We start from the raw sequence: 25,343 nt of genomic DNA on the forward strand, positions 1-25,343 counted from the left end.
ATCAATGATGAAATTTTTACAGTACGTTGCTGTCAAATAGGTGTACAAACTGTGCAAAAATCGTGTTTTTATATTCAGTCCCACCTGACATTACTAACCACAAACTTTACAAAAAAATGGAAATTTTCAAATTTCAAAAATTCATATTAAATTAAGGAAACATATGTAAGTGTTCTTGCTCTATATGAGGCTAGTTGTGTACGGTATCTAACTATAGGAAAACAATAGACTCTCATAAATCACTCCTTCTTTGTTATTTTTGGGCCTAAAAAGTGGATTTTTGAAAATTTGGATACCAAACTTTGGAGGTAATTTTTACTGCATTATTTTTGAATTTAGGGTATTTTGTGTAATAGCAGTGTTGTAAACGACACTTTTCTAAAAACAGTCATGTCAGTTGCAATGTTGTAACATAACCCAGTGCAGAGATATTCAGATTTTCGCTAATGTCTCCAGACTGAAAAATCTTCGCGCACCTACAAATAAAAATGGCCGCCATCCAGTAAAGGTGCAAGATAAATAATTTTTGAAAAACTGTTTTGAACTTCTCAAATATAGGGAAGTCACATATAAAAAAATTAAAATATTTAAAAATGGTCAAGCAACAATCACTGGACCACTTAATATGGATTGACCCAGATGACAAAACTGATTCATTTGTAATTTTCATATTTAACAGCCCTAGATGCCTTGCTGCCATCAATTACAATGTTCTCTCAGTGAAATAAATCTCATTTATAAGTAGCTCGAGAAAACTTTACATATCTCCTTCCTTCCTTCCTTCCCACCAGACAACAAACAAACAACTGGCACCCAGTTAACATCATTCCAAAGTACATCTGTAAAGATATAGCTATACTAAGATCGAAACATAGGACATTAAATCAAAAATAATTTATAGAAAATGAAATTCACTCAACAGCACAATAGAACAATTATGATAACATATATTCACATGAACAAAAATTTATATTTTTATAGTACACTAATGTTGTTTTTTTTCCTGTCATAGGGGTTACTTGTGTTAACACTACATATTATACAGTGGGAGTTTGAATCATTTAAAATAAGCTTGAAAAAAAGGATTAGATCGTAAATTTGGGAATATACGTGGTCCAACCGGCTTATTGCATGTTACACTCCCTGGGGGCAGGTGTACACAATGTTTACAAATTTGAAAAGTAGAACATGCAGTAAAACAAGTGTTTTTGAAATATCATCATAGGTAATTGTGGCCTGAATAGTTGAAATATGTTAAAAGGAGGCGTCTGGTGTGCACTGGGGGGGGGGGGGGGGGGGGGGGGGACAGAGAAACGTCAGAATTACTTCTTAACTGAGTTGAAGTTAGGTGAAAAGAATACTTGGCAAATCGTTAGGCAAAAGCAAATACTAACTCATGTTGAAAAAACAATTGAAAAAGGTTATTTTTCGCAAAAAAAAGTTAGATTTCGTTATTAACTATGCTGTTGAATTTTGTACAAATACTAATTTGTGGTGAATGTATGTTGTTCATATGATTTGTACCTTTCACCCTGTGGTATTGTAAGTATTTATTTATTTCCCATCATGTGTAAAGCTTGCCATCTATCGGCTCTGGCAAATTTTGCTACTTCCTTCAAACTGTATGTTATAAACTGTTTATATGAAATTAAATTAAAACTACATCTAATTTCTGTACACTATTTATCTGTAGTAAGTCCTGGTATCAGCAGATCCAAATGTGTATGCCTATAGCAATTACAGCTGATTTACTGCAGTTAACCATTTATTGTTTGACCTCATTAAGTGCCCTTATAGATTTATTGGCAGTAACATGATAATACTTCTCCATTTTAGGAAGCACCAAAACATACTGATGCCACAAGCATGCAGGAGATGATAGACACTCTCACTGAGCAAAAGCTCTCTCTTGTTATTGAGGTAATGTATCATTAAATTCACTGTTTAATAAATTTAAGATTGTTGCAGAATATTGTGTGCTTTTGTACATAATGCTTGTGGGAACATACCTTAATGCTGTTGCAGCCCAGAAGTTTTCAAGTAGTGAAGCAAAAAGCAAAACTTATAGGTTGGGATTTCAGTTGAGGAATCCCTCTGCATCCTGTTACTCTGTGATTATCGCCACCGGCTTTTGTATTAGTTCACTTGAAAGATTTTTTCCTGGAGTAGGACTGAACTTATTGACTAGAATGCTAGGAGACTTGCCGTATGATATGGAAATTAACAACAGTTGTAGTGGAAATGATAGTCACTTGAAAGTGATAGATTATTTAAAAAATTATGAAACAATATGTTAACAGAAAATAGATGGGATAGAAACAGAGGTATGAGAAGAGATTCATCATATAGCAGAAGCATTGAGTTGAAACACAACGTACCTACATCCTTCACTTTCTCTCCTCATCTCTCCCTTCACTTTCCCCCTCACCATCACCTCTTACGATTGCACCTTTCTTCTTATAACCTCACCCCTCCTCTTACAACCCCACTTCTCTGATACATGCCCTACAGTCGTGCATCCATGCCACTGCCTTAACTCCCCAATACTGCCCTGATACCTGCCCATGCATGCCAACCCCACCACTGCTCCTGCTCCCCAGTGTGCCTTAACACCCTACCACTCTCTGCATTGCAAACCACCTTTCACACTCCCCGCCACTGGCCACACCACCAACTTCTCAAACTTGATCTCACTATGCTGCCACTCGTCACTCTGTTACCTTCCTCTCCTCCCTCCTAAGCTCCCCGTCAACCTCAGCCCCCTTTCCTCCCTTCCCCCACTCTTTCTCTCTCTCACAATCTTTTCCTCCCTCCGGCCACTGCTTCCTGCCTCCCCCTCTGGCTGCCCCTTTCCCCCTTCGGCCAGGCCTTCCTGCCTCCCACCTGGGCGGCTCACAATTCTTTTATGAATATGTGCATGTCAGCACCTACTTCTTTTCATGTGCTACAGCCTCCCAACACTGACTATCCTTACTTCTCTTTCTTTCTTGTGGTGGCAGCTTTTGATGTTGATCTGGCTACTTTAGTGGATGCTGATTTATTTTCAGCATTTTCATTTGTTTCTGTTATACTACTATCTAATTTCGGTCCCCTTCGGGGTTTAATTTTCATATACAAATTTATTTTTTTTTTTTTTTTTTTTTTTTTTTTTTTTTTTTTTTTTGTGTGTACTGGTTTGGGAAGAACACCTTAAATAGTGCCTACTGCCTAGTGTTGAGAAGCCTGTGTGCTTGGTAACTGCGTAGATTCGTATATACGCTTAAAAGCCAAAGCGATACCCAATGTGATAGATGTAGTGAGGTTGTTATGTACTCTTTTGGAAGAGCCCTCTGACAACGCAGGGGCCACACTTGTGATGCCTGAGCTGCTAGCTCTCTATGCATGCCAAGCAGTAATGAAACATATCAAATTGAACCAACACTATGACTGTTCTGATCAGCGTTATGAACATGTAAGTCTAAATATTTCTGTATGGACAGTTTTAATCCTACTGCTTACCTAACGTGGTTACCCACATCAAAAAGGGACAAGATAGACGACTGGGACCAAAACAATTTACAAAGTACCTGGTGTGTGCTGGATCAGATAGAGATACTTTCATAGTGATAAAACCATTTATTATATTTTTTTATGCATCATCAGGGTGTATACACCCCAGGACAACTGGGAAATCCAGGAAAAACTCATCCAGGAGAAATCTGGGAAAATCCCAGAAATTTTTCATTGTTTCAGTGTTCAGTTAAATTTTTGTAATTTTTCAGGGTAAGAACTGATTCTCTGACAAAGAATTTTGCTTTAGTCTGCTACTGCAGAGTAATACGGTAGCAATGAGGAAAAATCACAGAAAAATGCTAGTATAAAACTTAAATTGCAAAGAAAATGTGCCATTTATAGCAACAAAACACAGTACACACGCAAGTGTCTGCTGTCAGCCAAATGTCAAAGACTACTTCATAACAACAAATTGCTTTCGAAAATTTGAAATTTGTGGTAAGGTCTTATGGGACCAAACTGTGAGGTCCCTAACTCAAACTAACATATGCTAAAGGCAACACTCACACACATGCCCGAGGGAGGACTCGAACCTCCGACGGGGGGAGCCATGCGGACCGTGACAAGATTCCTCAGACCGCGCAGCTACCCTGTGCGGCCTCTGCTTTCAATTAGCATGATGTCACATTTGTTTAATTTAGAATTTAGTTTAGTTTGAGCTGTTGCCAGCAGGCTCATGCAGATGCGCAGTGCTGAAGTCGCATATGAGTAGTACCTTCTCCCACTTCTTGGTACTTGAAGTGTGGCTGTTAGCTGTATAAGCAGTAGTTGCAAGCAGCCAGATGCTACCCAGAAAAATCTTTTTTGCATGTCCAGGCTGCCAGACTTGCACATGCGTGGAGCAGGCTGAGTTGTATTGGGTGGAGTCTCCATGTGACCTGCATTTATGTTTCCTGATTTTGCTGTTCTCTCTTCGTTTACAGCTCTCACGTCAAATGAAAACAAAACGGATTTCTGTGGCTGGGCGCTATCAAGTGGATTAAAACACATTCACATAATTATGGAAGACTAAAATATATTATTGGCAGTCAAACAGATTTTATTTTATTTCCATGCTATTGCCAGTCAATCATCAATCACCTTGTAGAACAATGAAGTTGTTTTTGTCAGTTTGCTAAAGAAATGTGGCTTTTATTAATCTTTACTGCAGAGGCTGCCTTTGTACTTAAAAGAAAGTATTTCATTCCACGTTATTGGCTAGTTTCAACTATTTTCTGAATTTAAAGTAAATGTTTTCATCTTTTGGCACATGTGACATTAAGCCATAATAAGGAAACAAACATGAGATAATACAGTATGGGTACTCCAAGAAAATTGGATTCCTGAAAACCAAACTGAAAAGCTTTAGCAGAATTTTACATATCTGCCTTGCATGAAAAACAGTGTTTTTCGATCACAAGACATGTCTGATACCTCGTCTAGGCTTGACATTATTTCTTAATTTGTGTTGTTTACATCTTAAATTTGCAGAATGCCATTCTTCAGTAAATTATAGGCTCGCAGCACACCGTGTTTTATCATTGTAACTCCTTACTTTATATTTACTCCTAGAGTAGCAATGTAAACTACCAATTATACAGTTTCTTGGCTTCACAAGTAATATTAATTTTTATGTAGTTTGCAAAAGTCATAAAAAAACTTGGCATTCTGGTCCAATCTGCTGGAGTTGGCAATCATGTGTGCGTGACGTGTGTTTGCTTGTGTGAATGAATTTTGTGTGTTTATCTTTTGTTTTCTGATGGAGGATGTGGCTGAAAACTCATACGTAACAGTCTTTTATTTGTAACTGTCTGCAACTAAATGTGTCAACTTTACTGTAAGTAACAGTCTATCTTTTCCCTATATTGTTGACATTCCAACCTGGATTTTCTGTTGTTCGATTTTGTGGGAAGCTTATTGCTGTTAGCTCTGGGGTATAGAAAAGACTTTTTTTTCAGTTTTGCAAGAAATTTTTAATCCTTTTTTCCTTCTTACTAGCTTTTTGTAGTGCTGTGTGGATTTAAACTTGATTGGAGGTGCTGCAGGACAGTGTTGCAGGAAAAAATAAAATTAAAGAAAATAAAATCAATGCTAAAGACACCAAACAGCAAAATATTAGGGTACCTTGAGTGGTAGAGTCTAGCTTTAAAATGAATATTGTGCCAAGGACTACTTTCTAATTTTGCATTCCTTATCTTGATAGGGTATGATAAAACAATTGTCCTAAGTACAATAATTTCATATGTACCCTCCAAATAACATGCTGCAATGCTGCACATGGTCACGTGATGCCCGACTACAAACAAAATTCCAAATAGAAATTTGACAAAAGGTGTATCAGCAGAGCAAACACCAAGTATGGGCTTCCTATGTCATTGTAGCTGTGCATGCGAAATAATGCCTGTTTTCTGGTGCTCTTTGGCAACTGCTCAAAAGAAACTTTTTTCAAAAAGGTTGCGGGAAAATATTGCGAATGGTCATTTGAGAAGCCTTACATTCAAAATAAACTTCCTTTTACACGAGATGAATTATGTTACATGTGAGAATATCAATTGAATCTCTTATATCAAGGAGTGTTTCACTCTCATTCAATTCATTTCCAGAAGAGCAGACACTTGTTGTTGTTGTTGTTGTTGTTGTTGTTGTTGTTGTGGTCTTCAGTCCTGAGACTGGTTTGATGCAGCTCTCCATGCTACTCTATCCTGTGCAAGCCTCTTTATCTCCCAGTACCTACTGCAACCTACATCCTTCTGAATCTGCTTAGTGTATTCATCTCTTGGTCTCCCTCTACGATTTTTACCCTCCACACTGCCCTCCAATGCTAAATTTGTGATCCCTTGATGCCTCAAAACATGTCCTACCAACCGATCCCTTCTTCTAGTCAAGTTGTGCCACAAACTTCTCTTCTCCCCAATTCTATTCAATACCTCCTCATTAGTTACGTGATCTACCCATCTAATCTTCAGCATTCTTCTGTAGCACCACATTTCGAAAGCTTCTATTCTCTTCTTGTCCAAACTGGTTATCGTCCATGTTTCACTTCCATACATGGCTACACTCCATACAAATATTTTCAGAAATGACTTCCTGACACTTAAATCTATACTCGATGTTAAGAAATTTCTCTTCTTCAGAAACGCTTTCCTTGCCATTGCCAGTCTACATTTTATATCCTCTCTACTTCGACCATCATCAGTTATTTTGCTCCCCAAATAGCAAAACTCCTTTACTACTTTAAGTGTCTCATTTCCTAATCTAATTCCCTCAGCATCATCCGACTTAATTCGACTAAATTCCATTATCCTCGTTTTGCTTCTGTTGATGTTCATCTTATATCCTCCTTTCAAGACACTCTCCATTCCATTCAACTGCTCTTCCAAGTCCTTTGCTGTCTCTGACAGAATTACAATGTCATCGGCGAACCTCAAAGTTTTTATTTCTTCTCCATGGATTTTAATACCTACTCCAAATTTTTCTTTTGTTTCCTTTACTACTTGCCCAATATACAGATTGAATAACATCGGGGTGAGGCTGCAACCCTGTCTTACTCCCTTCCCAACCACTGCTTCCCTTTCATGTCCCTCGACTCTTATAACTGCCATCTGGTTTCTGTACAAATTGTAAATATCTTTCGCTCCCTATATTTTACCCCTGACACCTTTAGAGTTTGAAAGAGAGTATTCCAGTCAACATTGTCAAAAGCTTTCTCTAAGTCTACAAATGCTAGAAACGTAGGTTTGCCTTTCCTTAATCTTTCTTCTAAGATAAGTCAGAAGGTCAGTATTGCCTCATGTGTTCCAGTGTTTCTACGGAATCCAAACTGATCTTCCCCGAGGTCGGCTTCTACTAGTTTTTCCGTTCGTCTGTAAAGAATTCGTGTTAGTATTTTGCAGCTGTGGCTTATTAAACTAATTGTTCGGTAATTTTCACATGTGTCAACACCTGCTTTCTTTGGGATTGGAATTATTATATTCTTCTTGAAGTCTGAGGGTATTTCGCCTGTTTCATACATCTTGCACACCAGATGGTAGAGTTTTGTCAGGACTGGCTCTCCCAAGGCCGTGAGTTGTTCCAGTGGAATGTTGTCTACTCCCGGCGCCTTGTTTCGACTCGTGTCTTTCAGAGCTCTGTCAAACTCTTCACGCAGTATCGTATCTCCCATTTCATCTTCATCTACATCCTCTTCCATTTCCATAATATTGTCCTCAAGTACATCGCCCTTGTATAGACCCTCTATACACTCCTTCCACCTTTCTGCTTTCCCTTGTTTGCTTAGAACTGGGTTTCCATCTGAGCTCTTGATATTCATACAAGTCGTTCTCTTATCTCCAAAGGGCTCTCTAATTTTCCTGTAGGCAGTATCTATCTTACCCCTAGTGAGATAAGCCTCTACATCCTTACATTTGTCCTCTAGCCATCCCTGCTTAGCCATTTTGCACTTCCTGTCGATCTCATTTTTGAGACGTTTGTATTCCTTTTTGCCTGCTTCATTTACTGCATTTTTATATTTTCTCCTTTCATCAATTAAATTCAATATTTCTTCTGTTACCCAAGGATTTCTACTAGTCCTCGTCTTTTTACCTACTTGATCCTCTGCTGCCTTCACTACTTCATCCCTCAGAGCTACCCATTCTTCCTCTACTGTATTTCTTTCCCCCATTCCTGTCAATTGTTCCCTTATGCTCTCCCTGAAACTCTGTACAACCTCTGGTTCTTTCAGTTTATCCAGGTCCCATCTCCTTAAAATCCCACCTTTTTGCAGTTTCTTCAGTTTTAATCTATAGGTCATAACCAATAGATTGTGGAATTTCTTTTATTTCATCATACATTTCTTCAATTTTTTCGTCATCTGCAGAGCTAGTTGGCATATAAACTTGAACTACTGTAGTAGGTGTAGGCTTCGTATCTATCTTGGCCACAATAATGCGCTCACTATGCTGTTTGTAGTAGCTTACCCGCATTCCTATTTTCCTATTCATTATTAAACCTACTCCTCCATTACCCCTATTTGATTTTGTGTTTATAACCCTGTAGTCACCTGACCAGAAGTCTTGTTCCTCCTGCCACCGAACTTCACTAATTCCCACTATATCTATTTCCCTTTTTAAATTTTCTAACCTACCTGTTCGATTAAGGGATCTGACATTCCGCTCTCCGATCCGTAGAACGCCAGTTTTCTTTCTCCTGATAACGACATCCTCTTGAGTAGTTCCCGCTCGGAGACCCGAATGGGGGACTATTTTACCACCGGAATATTTTACCCAAGAGGACGCCATCATCATTTAATCATACAGTAAAGCTGCATGCCCTCAGGAAAAATTACAAAAAATTTTACTGGCACTTTTTTTTATATCTCCTGAAGGGTAATAAATGCAAAAAAGACCAATATTATATGTGAAAGCTTAGCTTTCCTTGTAGCTAAACTGGATGTATATTAATTTAAACCATAAACTTTTCCTGTTTGTATGTTTGCGGTACTTAACAATGATGTTGCTATTGACTGACTGCATCCTGTGTTCTTCGGTGTGAACGTCTGCAGTCATTGGCTGGTGAGTTAACTTGATGTAAGCACATCTCAGTCTTGATTCCGGTGTCTCGGAAACTAAAGTGCTGTGTTCGATGGGAATTCACATTTATAATTAATATGCAGCATACATATTGCTACACATAAAAGACCTTTCAAAATGTGCAATTTTTTTTTGCTCGATTTTGTTTCCGAAGGGACCAGAAAGTTCTGTGCCAGTGTACATAACCTTTACCCAGCCCCATATCTACGATGTTTCCAAACCAGGGCAAAAACTTGATACTGTTAAGAATCGATACTCCAACAAAGGATATTACTGTATCCCGCTACTGCAGAATAATACTGCAACAATAAAATGTGAACGAGAAAAAGAAAAACTTAAATAAAACATAAATTGCAAGGGAAATGTGCCATGTACAACAACAAAACACAGTGCGCATACAAGCTTTTGCCAGCAGCAAAATGTGTCAAATTCTTTAGAAAGACTATGCAATGCTTCATAACAGCAAATTGCCTCGAATGAGTGTGACGTCACAACTGTTTACATTAGATTCGTTTTAGCAGTTACGAGCGGGCTCATGCGCATGCGCAGTTGAGTGGCGTATGAGTAGTACCTTCTCTCGTTTCTGGCTACAGAAATGTGGCTGTTAGCTGTGTAATCAGTCGCAACAAGAAGCTAGATGCAACAGGGAAAAATTTTACTGGGTCACCAAAGCTGCCAGATTCATGCATGCGCAGTGGGCCTGGATCTATGAGGGGGGGGGGGGGGGGGGGGAGATTCATATTCTTGAGGAGAAAAAACGTAGTTTCACAAAGTGCCTTACATCCAGTGCAGGTTGGTCTATCGATTACTCATATGATTTTGATGTGCATCCTTGTTCGTTTTTGAACACACTCTGTAAGTTGATTTCTGAATGAATCGTAAGCCGCACGAGGTAGCCGTGCGGTGTAGGGAGACTTGTCACGGTTCGCACGGCTGCCCCTGTCGGAGGTTTGAATCCTCCCTCAGGCATGGATGTATGTGTTGTCCTTAGCGTAAGTTAGATTAAGTAGTGTGTAAGTCTAGGGACCGATGACATCAGCAGTTTGGTCCCATGGTAGAAAAAATCATAAGTTGATTTTTGAATGCGTGCATAGTGTACGTGATGCAGGCAAAAGGGGACCGTGCTATATAAGCTGAGCGGAATAAAGCCGAATGAGTGATTATGTGGTTGATTGGGTTTGCAAATGATCAGCGTTGTTATAATTATAACTAGGGAAATCCATAATTTCACACTACCAGAGTGGAAAGAAACGACTAACAGGAATAATAGGTAAGAAAGATTATGTATTATCTTCTCAGTGTATCCAGGAAAACTAAATTTTGTCAAATTTTTGGCCAGAGCGCTACACTAGTAAGGGCCAGTTGTACAGTCCCCATCTAGCAGCCGCATAAGTTCTATTCTGGAAGTAATGCGGAAAATGGTTTGTATGAACCTAACAACTCCTAACCGGAGAATAATCAGGAATAGCTAAACCTGTGATTCTGGCAGGGTTAGCGAATAAGTTTTTACAAAGGCAGGAATAGTTCCAGAATTGGTCATGACAAGATTGTTTGTTAGAACGAGGAAAGAGAAGACATGGGGACATCACACAAATTAGGGAAGAATATGACGATTCCAAAATTACATAAAAATCTCGTACTACTACTTTCAGATCTCATGCTCGAGAAATGGAGCGTATGAATGAAATGTGAAACTATTTTCTAACATAAAGCTTCTTGCTTGTAGTAGGCCTAATAGGCATTTTATGTTGGTCTTCATGAATTATATTCTGTTGTGTTATAAAAATGACCATTTGTGCCAAAACAGTCTCGTTTATTTGGTGTGTGTTACAAATGCAGTGTTAGAATGGCTTATTTTGTTTTATTTAGCAGGCAGTGACAAAATAGACATAATCAGATCAAGAAACCACACCAGTCTTGGGCATTATTTGTGTTAGCAACTTTTTCAGTATTAGTTAACGACATTTCGATTTTTCATGTAGCAAAACGTTTGACAAACTTTGATGAGGTAATAGATTCTGTTGCAGAAAGGAAAGCGCGCCGTGTAAAGTGGTAGCAAGATTAGAGAGACACAACAAACTATGCTAGGAGCTAAGGATTGAAGAAATGTGTACTGTATTGCTTGTCTCTTGTCTTCACTGGTTTTATGTAGCGTATGCTATATTTATATAGTAGAGGGAAACATTCCACGTGGGAAAAATATATCTAAAAACAAAGATGATGTAACTTACCAAAGGAAAGTGTTGGTATGTTGATAGACACACAAACACACACACACAAAATTCAAGCTTTCGCAACCCACGGTTGCTTCATCAGGAAAGAGGGAAGGACAGGGAAAGACGAAAGGATGTGGGTTTTAAGGGAGAGGGTAAGGAGTCATTCCAATCCCGGGAGTGGAAAGACTTACCTTAGGGGGAAAAAAGGACAGGTATACACTCTCGCGCGCGCGCGCGCGCACACACACATCCATCTGCACATATACAGACACAAGCAGACATATGTAAAGGCAAAGAGTTTGGGCAGAGATTTCAGTCGAGGCGGAAGAACAGAGGCAAAGGTGTTGTTGAATGACAGGTGAGGTATGAGCGGCGGCAACTTGAAATTAGCGGAGGTTGAGGCCTGGTGGGTAACGGGAAGAGAGGATATATTGAACGGCAGGTTCCTATCTCTGGAATTCTGATTGGTTGGTGTTAGTGAGAAGTATCCAGATAACCCGGACGGTGTAACACTGTGCCAAGATGTGCTGGCCGTGCACCAAGGCATGTTTAGCCACAGGGTGATACTCATTACCAACAAACACTGTCTGCCTGTGTCCATTCATGCGAATGGATAGTTTGTTGCTGGTCATTCCCACATAGAAAGCTTCACAGTGTAGGCAGGTTAGTTGGTAAATCACGTGGGTGCTTTCACACGTGGCTCTGCCTTTGATCGTGTACACCTTCCGGGCTACAGGACTGGAGTAGGTGGTGGTGGGAGGGTGCATGGGACAGGTTTTACACTGGGGGCAGTTACAAGGGTAGGAGCCAGAGGGTAGGGAAGGTGGTTTGCGGATTTCATAGGGATGAACCAAGAGGTTACGAAGGTTAGGCGGACGGCGGAAAGACACTCTTGGTGGAGTGGGGAGGATTTCATGAAGGATGGATCTCATTTCAGGGCAGGATTTGAGGAAGTCGTATCCCTGCTGGAGAGCCATATTCAGAGTCTGATCCAGCCCCGGAAAGTATCCTGTCACAAGTGGGGCACTTTTGTTGGAGGTTCTGGGTTTGAGGGGATGAGGAACTGGCTCTGGTTATTTGCTTCTGTACCAGGTCGAGAGGGTAGTTGCAGGATGTGAAAGCTGTTTTCAGGTTGTTGGTGTAATGGTTCAGGGATTCTGGACTGGAGCAGATTCGTTTGCCACGAAGACCTAGGCTGTAGGGAAGGGACCGTTTGATATGGAATGGGTGGCAGCTGTCATAATGGAGGTACTGCTGCTTGTTGGTGGGTTTGATGTGGACAGATTTGTGAAGCTGGCCATTGGACAGATGGAGGTCAACGTCAAGGAAAGTGGCATGGGATTTGGAGTAGGACCAGGTGAATCTGATGGAATCAAAGGAGTTGAGGTTGGAGAGGAAATTCTGGAGTTCTTCTTCACCGTGAGTCCAGATCATGAAGATGTCATCAATAAATCTGTACCAAACTTTGGGTTGGCAGGCCTGGGTAACCAAGAAGGCTTCCTCTAAGCGACCCATAAATAGGTTGGCGTACGAGGGGGCCATCATGGTACCCATGGCTGTTCCCTTTAATTGTTGGTATGTCTGGTCTTCGAAAGTGAAGATGCTGTGAGTCAGGATGAAGCTGGCTAAGGTAATGAGGAAAGAGGTTTTAGGTAGGGTGGCAGGTTATCGGCATGAAAGGAAGTGCTCCATCGCAGTGAGGCCCTGGACGTGCGGAATATTTGTGTATAAGGAAGTGGCATCAGTGGTTACAAGGACGGTTTCCGGGGGTAACAGATTGGTAAGGACTCCAGGCGTTCGAGAAAGTGGTTGGTGTCTTTGATGAAGGATGGGAGACTGCACGTAATGGGTTGAAGGTGTTGATCTACGTAGGCAGAGATATGTTCTGTGAGGGCTTGGTAACCCGCTACAATGGGGCGGCCGGGATGATTGGGTTTGTGAATTTTAGGAAGTAGGTAGAAGGTAGGGGTGCGGGGAGTCGGTGGGGTCAGGAGGTTGATGGAGTCAGGTGCAAGGTTTTGTAGGGGGCCTAAGGTTCTGAGGATTCCTTGAAGCTCTGCCTGGACATCAGGAATGGGATTTACATACAAAGTTTGCCACGGTAACCCCATTCCTGATGCCCAGGCGGAGCTTCAAGGAATCCTCAGAACCTTAGGCCCCCTACAAACCTTGCACCTGACTCCATCAACCTCCTGACCCCACAGACACCCCGCACCCCCGCACCCCTACCTTCTACCTACTTCCTAAAATTCACAAACCCAATCATCCCGGCCGCCCCATTGTAGCTGGTTACCAAGCCCCCACAGAACGTATCTCTGCCTACGTAGATCAACACCTTCAACCCATTACATGCAGTCTCCCATCCTTCATCGAAGACACCAACCACTTTCTCGAACGCCTGGAACCCTTACCAATCTGTTACCCCCGGAAACCATCCTTGTAACCATTGATGCCACTTCCTTATACACAAATATTCCGCACATCCAGGGCCTCACTGCGATGGAGCACTTCCTTTCACGCCGATCACCTGCCACCCTACCTAAAATCTCTTTCCTCATTACCTTAGCCACCTTCATCCTGACTCATAACTTCTTCACTTCCGAAGGCCAGACATACCAACAATTAAAGGGAACAGCCATGGGTACGAGGACGGCCCCCTCGTGCACCAACCTATTTATGGGTCGCTTAGAGGAAGCCTTCTTGGTTACCCAGGCCTGCCAACCCAAAGTTTGGTACAGATTTATTGATGACATTTTCATGATCTGGACTCACAGTGAAGAAGAACTCCAGAATTTCCTCTCCAACCTCAACTCCTTTGATTCCATCAGATTCACCTGGTCCTACTCCAAATCCCACGCCACTTTCCTTGACGTTGACCTCCATCTGTCCAATGGCCAGCTTCACACATCTGTCCACATCAAACCCACCAACAAGCAACAGTACCTCCATTACGACAGCTGCCACCCATTCCATATCAAACGGTCCCTTCCCTACAGCCTAGGTCTTCGTGGTAAACGAATCTGCTCCAGTCCAGAATCCCTGAACCATTACACCAACAACCTGAAAACAGCTTTCACATCTCGCAACTACTCTCCCGACCTGGTACAGAAGCAAATAACCAGAGCCAGTTCCTCATCCCCTCAAACCCAGAACCTCCCACAGAAGAACCCCAAAAGTGCCCCACTTGTGACATGTCTGCTTGTGTCTGTATATGTGCGGATGGATGTGTGTGTGTGTGTGTGTGTGTGTGTGTGTGTGAGAGAGAGTGTATACCTGTCCTTTTTTCCCCCTAAGGTAAGTCTTTCCACTCCCAGGATTGGAATGACTCCTTACCCTCTTCCTTAAAACCCACATCCTTTTGTCTTTCCCTGTCCTTCCCTCTTTCCTGATGAAGCAACCGTGGGTTGCGAAAGCTTGAATTTTGTATGTGTGTTTGTGTTTGTTTGTGTGTCTATATACCAACGCTTTCGTTTGGTAAGTTACATCATCTTTGTTTTTAGATGTATCCTATATTTAATTTTATATCACTTAAAACAGAAAGTTGTTAGCCAACAGGCAATAAATAGTGCAAATTTCCTGAAGAGTCTTGTTTTCCCGATTACAAATAATCCCACAAGTGTTTCTTTAATGGGGGGGGGGGGGGGGAGAGAGAGAGAGAGAGAGAGAGAGAGAGAGAGAGAGAGAGAGAGGGGGGGGGGGGGGGGCAGGCAGGATGTCAAACCAGGTGACTGGCAGTTGGAGAGGCACCACAGGACATTTTAATTTCCACTGTCCTAATATAGTTTGATAGCATCCAGTACAAAATATGCGCATTTCAAATCCACGGAGCGAAATACAGTGACATGCGATAGAGGAATGCTGTGTGAGGAGGAGTGGCACTGCGCTCTGGCACACTTAAGACCAAATAACATGTCCTACATTTCCTTGAACATGTATGTTTTATGTATCAGCCATCTTCAGAAAGATGTACGCTACAAAATGAACATATTTTTAAAAATTCGATTTTTTAAAATTTTTGATGTCTTGTCCCAAACGCTCGAGGGAGGGGGGCTGGGAGGGGGAGGGGGAGAGTGGGTCGCCACTATCTTAGTGTTGTCCTGGTTCGGAAATATTTTAGATCCGAGGCTGATGCGCAGAGGAGTATGAGCTATAGTGGGGAAGTGAGTAGTCTTCACGTGACCTGTGTTTACATTTAGTGATTTTGCTTTTTTCTCTTTGTTTACTGCTCTCACGTCAAATGAAACCAAAATGGCCGGGAGCTATCAGGTGAATTAAAATAAATTCACATAATTATGAAAGGCTAATATATGTTATTAGTTTCAGCTGTTATTTTATTTCCACTTTTCTGACAGCCATGCATTAATCGCCTTGTAGAACAATGAAGTTATTTTTGTTGGTTTGCTAAAGAAGTTTGGCTTTCATTAATCTTTTAAGCCGAGGCATTCACTGTGTTTGAAACAAAGTGTTTTAGTTCCAGGCTATTGGCTAATTTCAACTGCACGCTACATTTCAAGTGCACATTTTCATCTATGAATATCTGCTGCCATCGGCTGGCGGGATCATGTGACATAAGCTATGACTGACTTACAAAAACGCATCGCAATCTCGATTGAAATGGTTTGGAAATTAACATCCGGTGTTTGGTGAAATCCGAATTCATACTTTCATAACACGAAAATATGCAGCGTACATGTTGCTGCATATCAAAAATATTTTCTTCCCTGAGTTTCATTTTCTAAAGTGCCGGGAAATTCTACGCCCGTGTATAAAAACATAACCATTCAAAGGATTGATGAGTTTTACAGTTCCGAGGGAAAATATGCTGTCACTTAATAACATGGAAAAAGTGTGTTTTCATCTGGGAGAAAGCTTATTTTTAACCGGGAAATCCGGGAAAAACCTGGGAATTTTTTTTTCCTTGTCCGCGTATACAGTCTGCATGCTTTGATTCTCTTTGGTTCCGGTTTTCCCACATTCCATGTTTCACTATCATACAATGCTGTGCTCCAGACACAAATTCTCAGAAATTATTTCCTTAAATTAAGGCCTATATTTGATACTAGTAGACTTCTCTTGGCCAGAAATGCCCTTTTTGAAAGTGTAGGTCCGATTTTGAGGTCATCCTTGCTCCATCCGTCATTGGTTATTTTGCTGTCTATTTGGCAGAATTCATTAACTTCATCTACTTCATGACCATCAATCCTGATGGTAAGTTTCTCGCTGTTCTCATTTCTGCTATTTCTCATTGCTTTCTCTTCAATTTGCTCTCAGTCCATATTCTGTACTCAGTAGACTGTTCATTCCATTCAGCGGATCATGTAATTTGTCTTCACGTTCACTCAGGATAGCAATGTCATCAGCAAATTGTATCATTGATGTCCTATCACCCTGAATTTTAATCCCACTCCTGAACCTTTATCATTGCTTCTTCATGTACAGATTGAATAGTAGGGATGAAAGACTACATCCCTGTCTTACACCTTTTTTAATCCGAGCACTTCGTTTTTGGTTGTCCATTCTTATTAGTCCCTCTGGGCTCCTGTGCATATTGTGCATTTTACCTCTCTTCTATTGTTTACCCTACCTTTCTCAGAATTTTGAACATCTTGCACCATTGTACATTGTCGAACGCTTTTTCCAGCTCAACAAATCCTATGAATGTGTCTTGATTTTTCCTTAGTCTTGCTTCCATTATCAACCGCAGTGGTAGAATTGCCTCTCTGGTGCCTTTAACTTTACTAAAGCCAAGCTGATTGTCATCCAACATATCCTCAATTTTCTTTTCCATTCTTTTGTGTATTCGTCATTTTTATTTGTTTTCTGTCTTTCCCTTAGTTGCTCTAAATTCGTGGAGAACATGTATTTCAGGCCACTGATCATGCTTCCCAAATAAATGAAACGAAACGTGTATGGCAACAAACGAACTGTCTTCATTTAGCTGCGTAGATGGTACACACCTCTATGAACTTTTGTATATTACTCTTGTCAGCAACTTGGGTGCATGAGCTGTTAATTGGATTGTGCGGAAACTCTTGCACTTGTCAGCTCTTGCAGTCTTCGCAATTGTGTGGATTTGGTCTTAAGTGTGCCAAAGTGCAGTGCCACGCCTCTTCGCACAGCATTCTTCTGTTGCAAGTCACTGTATTTCATTCTGTGGAACTGAAACGTGTATATTTTGTAATAGAAACCATCAACCTTATATTCAGCACAGTGGAAATTAAAATGTCCTGTGGTGCCTCTCCTGCTCCTAGTCAGTCCGTTTGGCACCGTACTTCCCTCAAAAAAACCTCATAATTAATATTGGGTGGGATTATTTGTAATCGGGAGAATAAGAAGTCCTCAGAAAATTTGGACACTCTATTGTCTATTAGCTAATAACTTCCTCCTTTGTGGGACATAAAATTAAATATAATAAACATAAAACAAGTAAAGACAAGATATATGCAAGACGATGTAGTACACATTTCTTCAATCCTTAGGGCCCAGCATTTTTTTCTCTTTAAATTTGCTACAGCTTTACATGGTGTGCTCTCCTTTCTGCAAAAGAATCTATTATCTCATGAAAGTTTGTCAAATGTTTTACTACGTGAAAAATTAAAATGTCATTTTGTCGAATACTGAAAAAGCTATTAATACAAATAGTACCCACGACTGGTGTGGTTTCTCAATTTGATTATGTTGTTTTGTCACTGTCTGCTAGATAAAAGGAAGGCCTTTCTAATATTGCAGCAGTTGTAACACACACAAATGAGCGAGACTATTTCGGCACAGGTGGTCATTTTTATCTGCCTCATTTACATGAATAACATGACCGAATACAATCGATGAAGTACCAATATCAAATGCCTATTAGGCGCACTACAAGCAAAAAGTTTTATGTTAGGAAATAGTTTCACACTTCATTCATACGCACCAATTTCTCAAGCATGAGATTGATAGGTAGTAGTACGAAATTTTTATATAAAATTAAAGTTGTCGTATTCTTCCATATAATTTGTGTGATGTCCCTGTTTTTTGGCCTTCCTCGTTCTATCGATCTTGTCATCACTAATTCTGTAACTACTCCTGCATTGTCAAAACTTATTCTTCACTTAACTTGACTAACCCTGCCACTATCAGCAGTTTAGTTATCCTGCGTTTAGTTTTCAATTAGGTGTTGTTATGTGTTCGTAAAACGCGTTTTCCACCTTATTCCGAGAGTAGTACTTATGTGGCTGCTAACTGGGGACAGTACAACTGGCCCTTTGTATTGTAGAGATCTGGCAAAAATTTTCTGTCAAAATTTCATTTCCTTGAATAACAGACTAGGTTAATATGTAATCTTTCTTATCAGTTATTCCTGTTAGTCGTTTATGTCCACTCTGGTAGTCTGAATCTATGGATTTCACTCGTAATAATAATAACGCTGATCATTCACACACCCGATCAACTACAGAAACAAATAGTGATTGGCATTCACCTGTTTTTGTTTGTTCAGCTTAGCTCGTATAGCCCCATCCCCTTTTGTCTGTGGGGAAAGTTTACTTCTAGATGTGACGGTGATTCCCCAGGCAGAGACATCACATAGGCCTACATTATGCATGCATTCAAAAATCAACTTGTGATTCACTCTGAAATCCACTTAGAATGTATTCAAAAATGTTCAGAAACCAACAGGGATGCATTTCAAAATCATATGAATGATTGATAGACTAACGTGTGCGGAATGTGAAGGGCTTTGTAAAACAAGTTGTTGTTGTTGTTGTTGTTTTTTTTTTTTTTACTTCAAGTATATGAATTTGGTGCCCCTTGAAACTGCCACCCAGGGCTGGTACCCCAGTTTTGCCCCTTCATAGATCTGGGCCTGCCTTTACCATTCAATGGATTGATACGTTTTACAATTCTGAGGGAAAGTAAACTGTCACTAAACATGAAGAAGTGTACTTTCACGTGTTAAAATGTGTATTTTTACCTTGAAAAATTTTTTTTATAACTTTAAAATACGGGAAAATCTGGGAATATTTTTCCTCCTCCAAGTGTATACCCTGATCGTATAGATGTAGGTCACTATTGATTGAGGCTGCCTCTGCTGGTCTCAAACTCTTCAGGCATATGAACAGCTGCTGACATGCCAGTGGCTATTGCCCCACATAAAACTTGGAATTAGTGTAAGGAATTACTTTTACAGAGACCTTACACTCCATGCAGGTGAGGAGCTACGAGGTAAATCTTGAATGATGAGATTTACCTTTTTCAGACATGTACAAAAAGGTCCCAAGGATAACCAAACAGGTATAGGCACTTTTTTCTTAGCCTTAGAAGGAAATATGGAGCAGTATGTGGATCAGGCTGGTATGTAGGTCAGAGCAAACAAGTGGTCTCGAGTGCTCATGTATGGGGAGGACACCCCACCCACATCCGACTCCTCCTCAACCCAGTTATGGGTGAAGACAATTACGGAGTAAAGAATACTGTCTAGTCAGGAGATACAGAACAGGAAAAGTGAGAAGGCTAAAAATATAATGTACAGCAGTTGGACTGTCAATAATAAAAACAAGGTGAGAGAAATATGTAAGGCAGTAGGTGAATTTTCCCAGGGCTCTAACAAAGTGCTGCCCCTAAAATGGAAAATAGGAAGAAAAAAAATAAAAAAATTGCAAACTGCATCCTAAAGCAATTAAAACAAGAATGAAAGAGGGAGGAAAGTGGGAGCTGGTAAAGGAGATAAGGTCGAGGGCCCCCAGACTCAGCGTGCTGTGAGAGACGCCCCAACCCCAAACCCCGCTCCAAATTTAGTTTGAAATCTTATATCTGAGAATTAAAACCACTTTCCCGGAGAAAACAGAGAACTATTTCAACTATCTGTGAATCGTCCACCATTGTTGGAGCCAAAGAATTCAGAAGAAGATGCTAGCTTGGACCAGGAGAGGCATTAAAATCAATATATCAGCTACTGTCTGTAATGTTCTGGAACCTCATGTGGGGGGTGACTCATTACATATATTAAGCAATGGGTTAACCTGGTATGACTGATGTGGAGGTGACATAGGACAATGGATTCCATCCAGAAGGAATGGAAGGAGTGCCATGCAGCAGTAGTCTCCTTGATAGTGTGGAGCTTATTTGAGGGGCCAGTAACCCACCATATGTTGTTCCATCTCTGAGTGAACAGAGGCATTATTTGCACACCTAAATCTTCACCTGGGTTTATCAAGGCGAATGTGGAGGTGAGTAATCGCTTCTCTGCCCAAATTGTTGCCCAGTCCATTCCTTGGAAACAAGAGAAATACAACTGAGCAAGCAGTATGTCTAAGGTCAGCAAGCAGCATGTCTAAGGTCAGAGAGAGGATCGTGAAAAATTGATATCATAGGATGACAAAGGTAACAGTGATCAGTGGAGACGACTTGTTGACTCACTGCAAATTAAAAGTTAGTCAAGGGAGGCCTATTTAATATAATGAAGGGTGCTGCTAATGGTTATCATCTCCATCGTAACAACACTGCATGTTCCTAGCAGTGAATGTTGTCCCTGATTTCTTAGAGATTTAAAAGCACGTCCTGTCCTATCCATGGTTTTAGAGCTGGTGGTGCAAATGTAAATGACGATAGCACCCCCGATACTCTTGGAGAATGGAAATTAATAGGTACGGGCAACAAACTTTGGGACTTGTATAAATCTGTTCCAATTCATGGCCTAAGTACCAGCTGATTGGGGGGGGGGGGGGGGGGGGGGAGTACATTCTAAGGAGGTTAGGCGGAGGTCATGGCAAAAAACTGTGAGGCGCATTCTAACTGGCAATCCCACCCGAGGGTAGGTGTCTGGGGGTTAGTGCCCACATATGGAGGGGGGAAAAGAAGAGATAAGGTGGGGGATGAGGAAATTCTTGGATGGTGATACGCTTAAGTGAGCAACAGGTGATAATATTGGAACTGAAAAGGGAAGGTTCCACTTCAGCAAGGAGACTGTCTACATGACTAGTCCAACAGGTGCCAGTGGCCTGGCAAATGCAGTGATGATGGACTGTGTGTAACAATTTCAAAGCGGAAGGTGCTACAGAGCCATAAACACGGCAACCATAGTCCAGTCAGGACAAGACCAGCGCCCAGTAAATACAGTGAAAAGTAGTGTGATCCGCACCTCAAGAGGTGTGGCCAGGGAAGCAGAGAGTTTAACTTTCTGCATGCAACTAGTCCTCAGTTGCCAAATATGGACAGCAAAGTCAGCTTTTAATCAAAGAGGAGACCCAGACTGTGCTACAGCTTCCAAGTACTTGGGACCCATGTACAGTTCTGGGTCAGGGTGAACCATGGTGTGACTGCAGAAATGTGTGACCCACATTGTTATAGTAGAGAATTGGAAACTTTGGGAAAGGGTCCAAGCGGGGGCCATTTGGATGTTGCCATGCAGCTGGTATTCATTCGAGGCCACGCATTGGGACCTGTACCATATGCACAAGTCATTGAACTACAGCACAGGGGTGGACAGAGGTCACTAGCCCATTGATGATGATGATGATGATGAGTATGAATGTGTGTCTCAGCACAGAGCCCTATGAGATGCCATTCTCTTGGACATGTGAAGAGCTGAGTGCGAACTTTAATCTGGAGCAACCAATGGAATAAAAATTGGCTAGGATCCTTGAAAGCCCTAATCAAAGATGGTTAGTAAAATATGATGATGCCAAGCAGTGTTGTATGTCTTATGTAGGGCAAAAAAAACCATGATGAGGTGTTGGCATTTAGAAAAAGTTTGTCAGATCATTGTTTCCAACATAACCAGATAGACAGCTGTAGATCTTTTCTCTCAAAAACCACACTGAATGGTGGACAAAAGGTCCTGATTCAAGAGACCTGTGTAATCTGCAGGTAACAGTCCTTTTAAGTTGTTGGCAGAGCATGTTGGTGAGGCTAATCTGTTGTTAGCTATCAACAGACATTGAGTTTTTGCCTGGCTTAAGGATTCACCATCACGAAGAGAATCGGTCTGTCAGGCAGTGATACGAAGCAACAGGATCACTGGGAAAAGATCATTGTCACAAAAAGAAACATGAAGTGACCAATGTGGCGAAGTCATGAGATTGGGGGAAAGAGATCATAAGGTTAATAGACTAAAAGGTGCCATGAGTGGCACTGAAATGAGTAGGGTACTGTCATTGATGAGACACAGATCAAGATCAGAAAGAAGCTAGTGAATCAGAAGGCCCCTAACAAAAAAGTTGTACTTCCCCACAGGGGTGGTGTGCATTGAAATTACTAAGTGAGATGAAACTGGATGGGAGGAGAGCTGTCGAGTTTGGGTGGTCACTGACATCATCTTTGTAAACTAATGTTCAGACATCTGCAATTGCCCCTCTGGGGCCATTGTGATTCCAACAAAATGAAGCACTTCAGAATGGTCATCAGTGAAGTGCATTTCATAGGAGGTGATACAGACTGCAGAATAACTGTAAATTAGTTGCTGCAGTTCTGTCAGGTGACAGTAATTGGGCACAGTTCCACTGAATCAGGATGCTGAATGTGCCATAGTTAGGCTTGAAGGAGCCTGGAGGGCCAGTCATGTACCAGGACCACAGTCTGTTACTGGTACTGGTGGGACATCATCAATGAATATTGGCTAAGAAACTGATAGCGGTCACGGGAGTAGGCTTCCTCCGATTCTTCTTTTTCTTCTTCATAACTTATGGTGGTAGAGATTCTTGTGAGAGGGCTTATCCACTGCAGGTGTGAGGCTGGATGAAAAGCTGTCAGCCCTGGAACGAACAGACCATAGTTCCTTCAGTCGTCAGCTGGTGTTGGTCCTGTGATCTGTGGGATTCCGAGAGGGAGTCCTGTCACCAGTAGAAGCTGGAGGAGGAAGCTGCTTCTTTGGCAGAGTGAGAGAAGTGGTTCCTGAAGATGGTGTCACGGGAACCATGAGAGTGGAAGGTGATGGTAGATAAGATGTGGAAAAAATTAAAGAGGGAGAGGGGGGGGGGGGGGGGTGGCAGGCAACAGTGGTTTCTGGGCAATTGGTTATCATATCAAAAGAATGTGAGGATTGAATTTGTATTCTTGTATTTTCTTTTCTTTTTAAAATACTGGGCAAACTGCTTCACAAATACAACCATAGTGTGTTCGTCCACAGCTTTCTCATTTTGGGTCTGGTGTGGAATGGGAGAACGAGGTGTAAATATAGGAAAGCCCTCATGGAAGGCAGGACATAAGGTTCCACATTCCACCCGCCCTCTCGCCCTCCACCCGCCCTCTCGCCCTCCACCCGCCCTCCACCCGCCCTCTCGCCCTCCACCCGCCCTCTCGCCCTCCACCCGCCCTCTCGCCCTCCACCCGCCCTCTCGCCCTCCACCCGCCCTCTCGCCCTCCACCCGCCCTCTCGCCCTCCACCCCCCTCTCGCCCTCCACCCCCCTCTCGCCCTCCACCCGCCCTCTCGCCCTCCACCCCCCTCTCGCCCTCCACCCCCCTCTCGCCCTCCACCCCCCTCTCGCCCTCCACCCCCCTCTCGCCCTCCACCCCCCTCTCGCCCTCCACCCCCCTCTCGCCCTCCACCCCCCCTCTCGCCCTCCACCCCCCTCTCGCCCTCCACCCCCCTCTCGCCCTCCACCCCCCTCTCGCCCTCCACCCCCCTCTCGCCCTCCACCCCCCTCTCGCCCTCCACCCCCCTCTCGCCGTCCACCCCCCTCTCGCCCTCCACCCCCCTCTCGCCCTCCACCCCCCTCTCGCCCTCCACCCCCCTCTCGCCCTCCACCCCCCTCTCGCCCTCCACCCCCCTCTCGCCCTCCACCCCCCTCTCGCCCTCCACCCCCCTCTCGCCCTCCACCCCCCTCTCGCCCTCCACCCCCCCTCTCGCCACCCTCTCGGGCCCCCCCTCTCGGCCCCCCCCTCTCGGCCCCCCCCTCTCGGCCCCCCCCTCTCGGCCCCCCCCTCTCGGCCCCCCCTCTCGGCCCCCCCTCTCGGCCCCCCCTCTCGGCCCCCCCTCTCGGCCCCCCCTCTCGGCCCCCCCCTCTCGGCCCCCCCCTCTCGGCCCCGCCTCCTGCTCTCTCGCCCCGTCTCCCGCTCTCTCGCCCTCCGTTCCTCCGTCCCACTCTGGCCCTCCCTCCCACTCTGGCCCACCCTCCCTCCTTCCCTCCAGCCCTCTCTCCCTCCTTCCCTCCAGCCCTCTCTCCCTCCTTCCCTCCAGCCCTCTCTCCCTCCTTCCCTCCAGCCCTCTCTCCCTCCTTCCCTCCAGCCCTCTCTCCCTCCTTCCCTCCAGCCCTCTCTCCCTCCTTCCTTCCCTCCGTCCTCTAGCCCTCTGTCTCTCTATCCATCACATTTTCCCTCCCTCCTGCCCCCACTCTCTCTCTCTCTCTCTCTCTCTCTCTCTCTCTCTCTCACACACACACACACACTCTACGCTTCACTTTCCCTTCCACTTCCTTTCTCTGTATGTGTTTAACACACAGTCAAGTTACTTTGGAGTTGATATAAATCCAAATTATACTACTTGGACTTAGGGGTGCAGTGGAACCTAGGCAAGATATGTACTGAGTGCGGGAGATTAAGTAAGGAAGCCAAGCAGGTTAGTGGACTTGGAAAAGGAAAGGGGCAGGAAGTTACCTACTATGTTGTCTTTATATTACCAGCTCCATGTAGGTGAATTTAGGAGGGGGGGGGGGTGTTTACTTCAGTATACATCAGTTGAAGTCTTTAGTTTTACTCACTAGTTCTTTCTGAGCATATCTTATATTGTCAGAATTGATAAAAAAGAATTTTTTACAGATGGACAAAGTGCTGAAACAAAGTGCATCAGTAGAACGCCAGTTGGAGCAAGTGAAACAAGATGAACGGAAAGCAAGGCAACAGGTGAATCAATTGACTAATCGTGTGCAGGAGCTTGAGACAGCACTTGAAAGTGCTCATCGACAGGTTAAACGCCTTACAAGAGAAAATGATGATTTACTTCAGCAGCTGGACACTGTGGAATTAGAACTGCGGTCTCTGAGGGATCGGGGAATTGGTATGTATTCTTTATGTAACTTCAGACGGCCTTTGTGCCTTATTAGTGTTAGGTACGAA

The 25,343-nt window shown here is 42.8% G+C and overlaps 1 protein-coding gene across 1 annotated transcript in view; it reads left to right on the plus strand.

Moving 5' to 3' along the window:
• LOC124594994 (GRIP and coiled-coil domain-containing protein 2) overlaps positions 1-25,343 on the plus strand; it is a 282,633-nt gene that overhangs the window by 39,575 nt on the left and 217,715 nt on the right. Inside the window, exons 4-5 of the mRNA XM_047133537.1 lie at positions 1,837-1,920; positions 25,047-25,284. Coding sequence (XP_046989493.1) covers positions 1,837-1,920; positions 25,047-25,284 — 322 coding nt within the window. The remainder of the gene's footprint in view (positions 1-1,836; positions 1,921-25,046; positions 25,285-25,343) is intronic.

The sequence above is a fragment of the Schistocerca americana genome, chromosome 2 (assembly GCF_021461395.2).
Source record: "Schistocerca americana isolate TAMUIC-IGC-003095 chromosome 2, iqSchAmer2.1, whole genome shotgun sequence".
Lineage (NCBI taxonomy): Eukaryota > Metazoa > Arthropoda > Insecta > Orthoptera > Acrididae > Schistocerca > Schistocerca americana.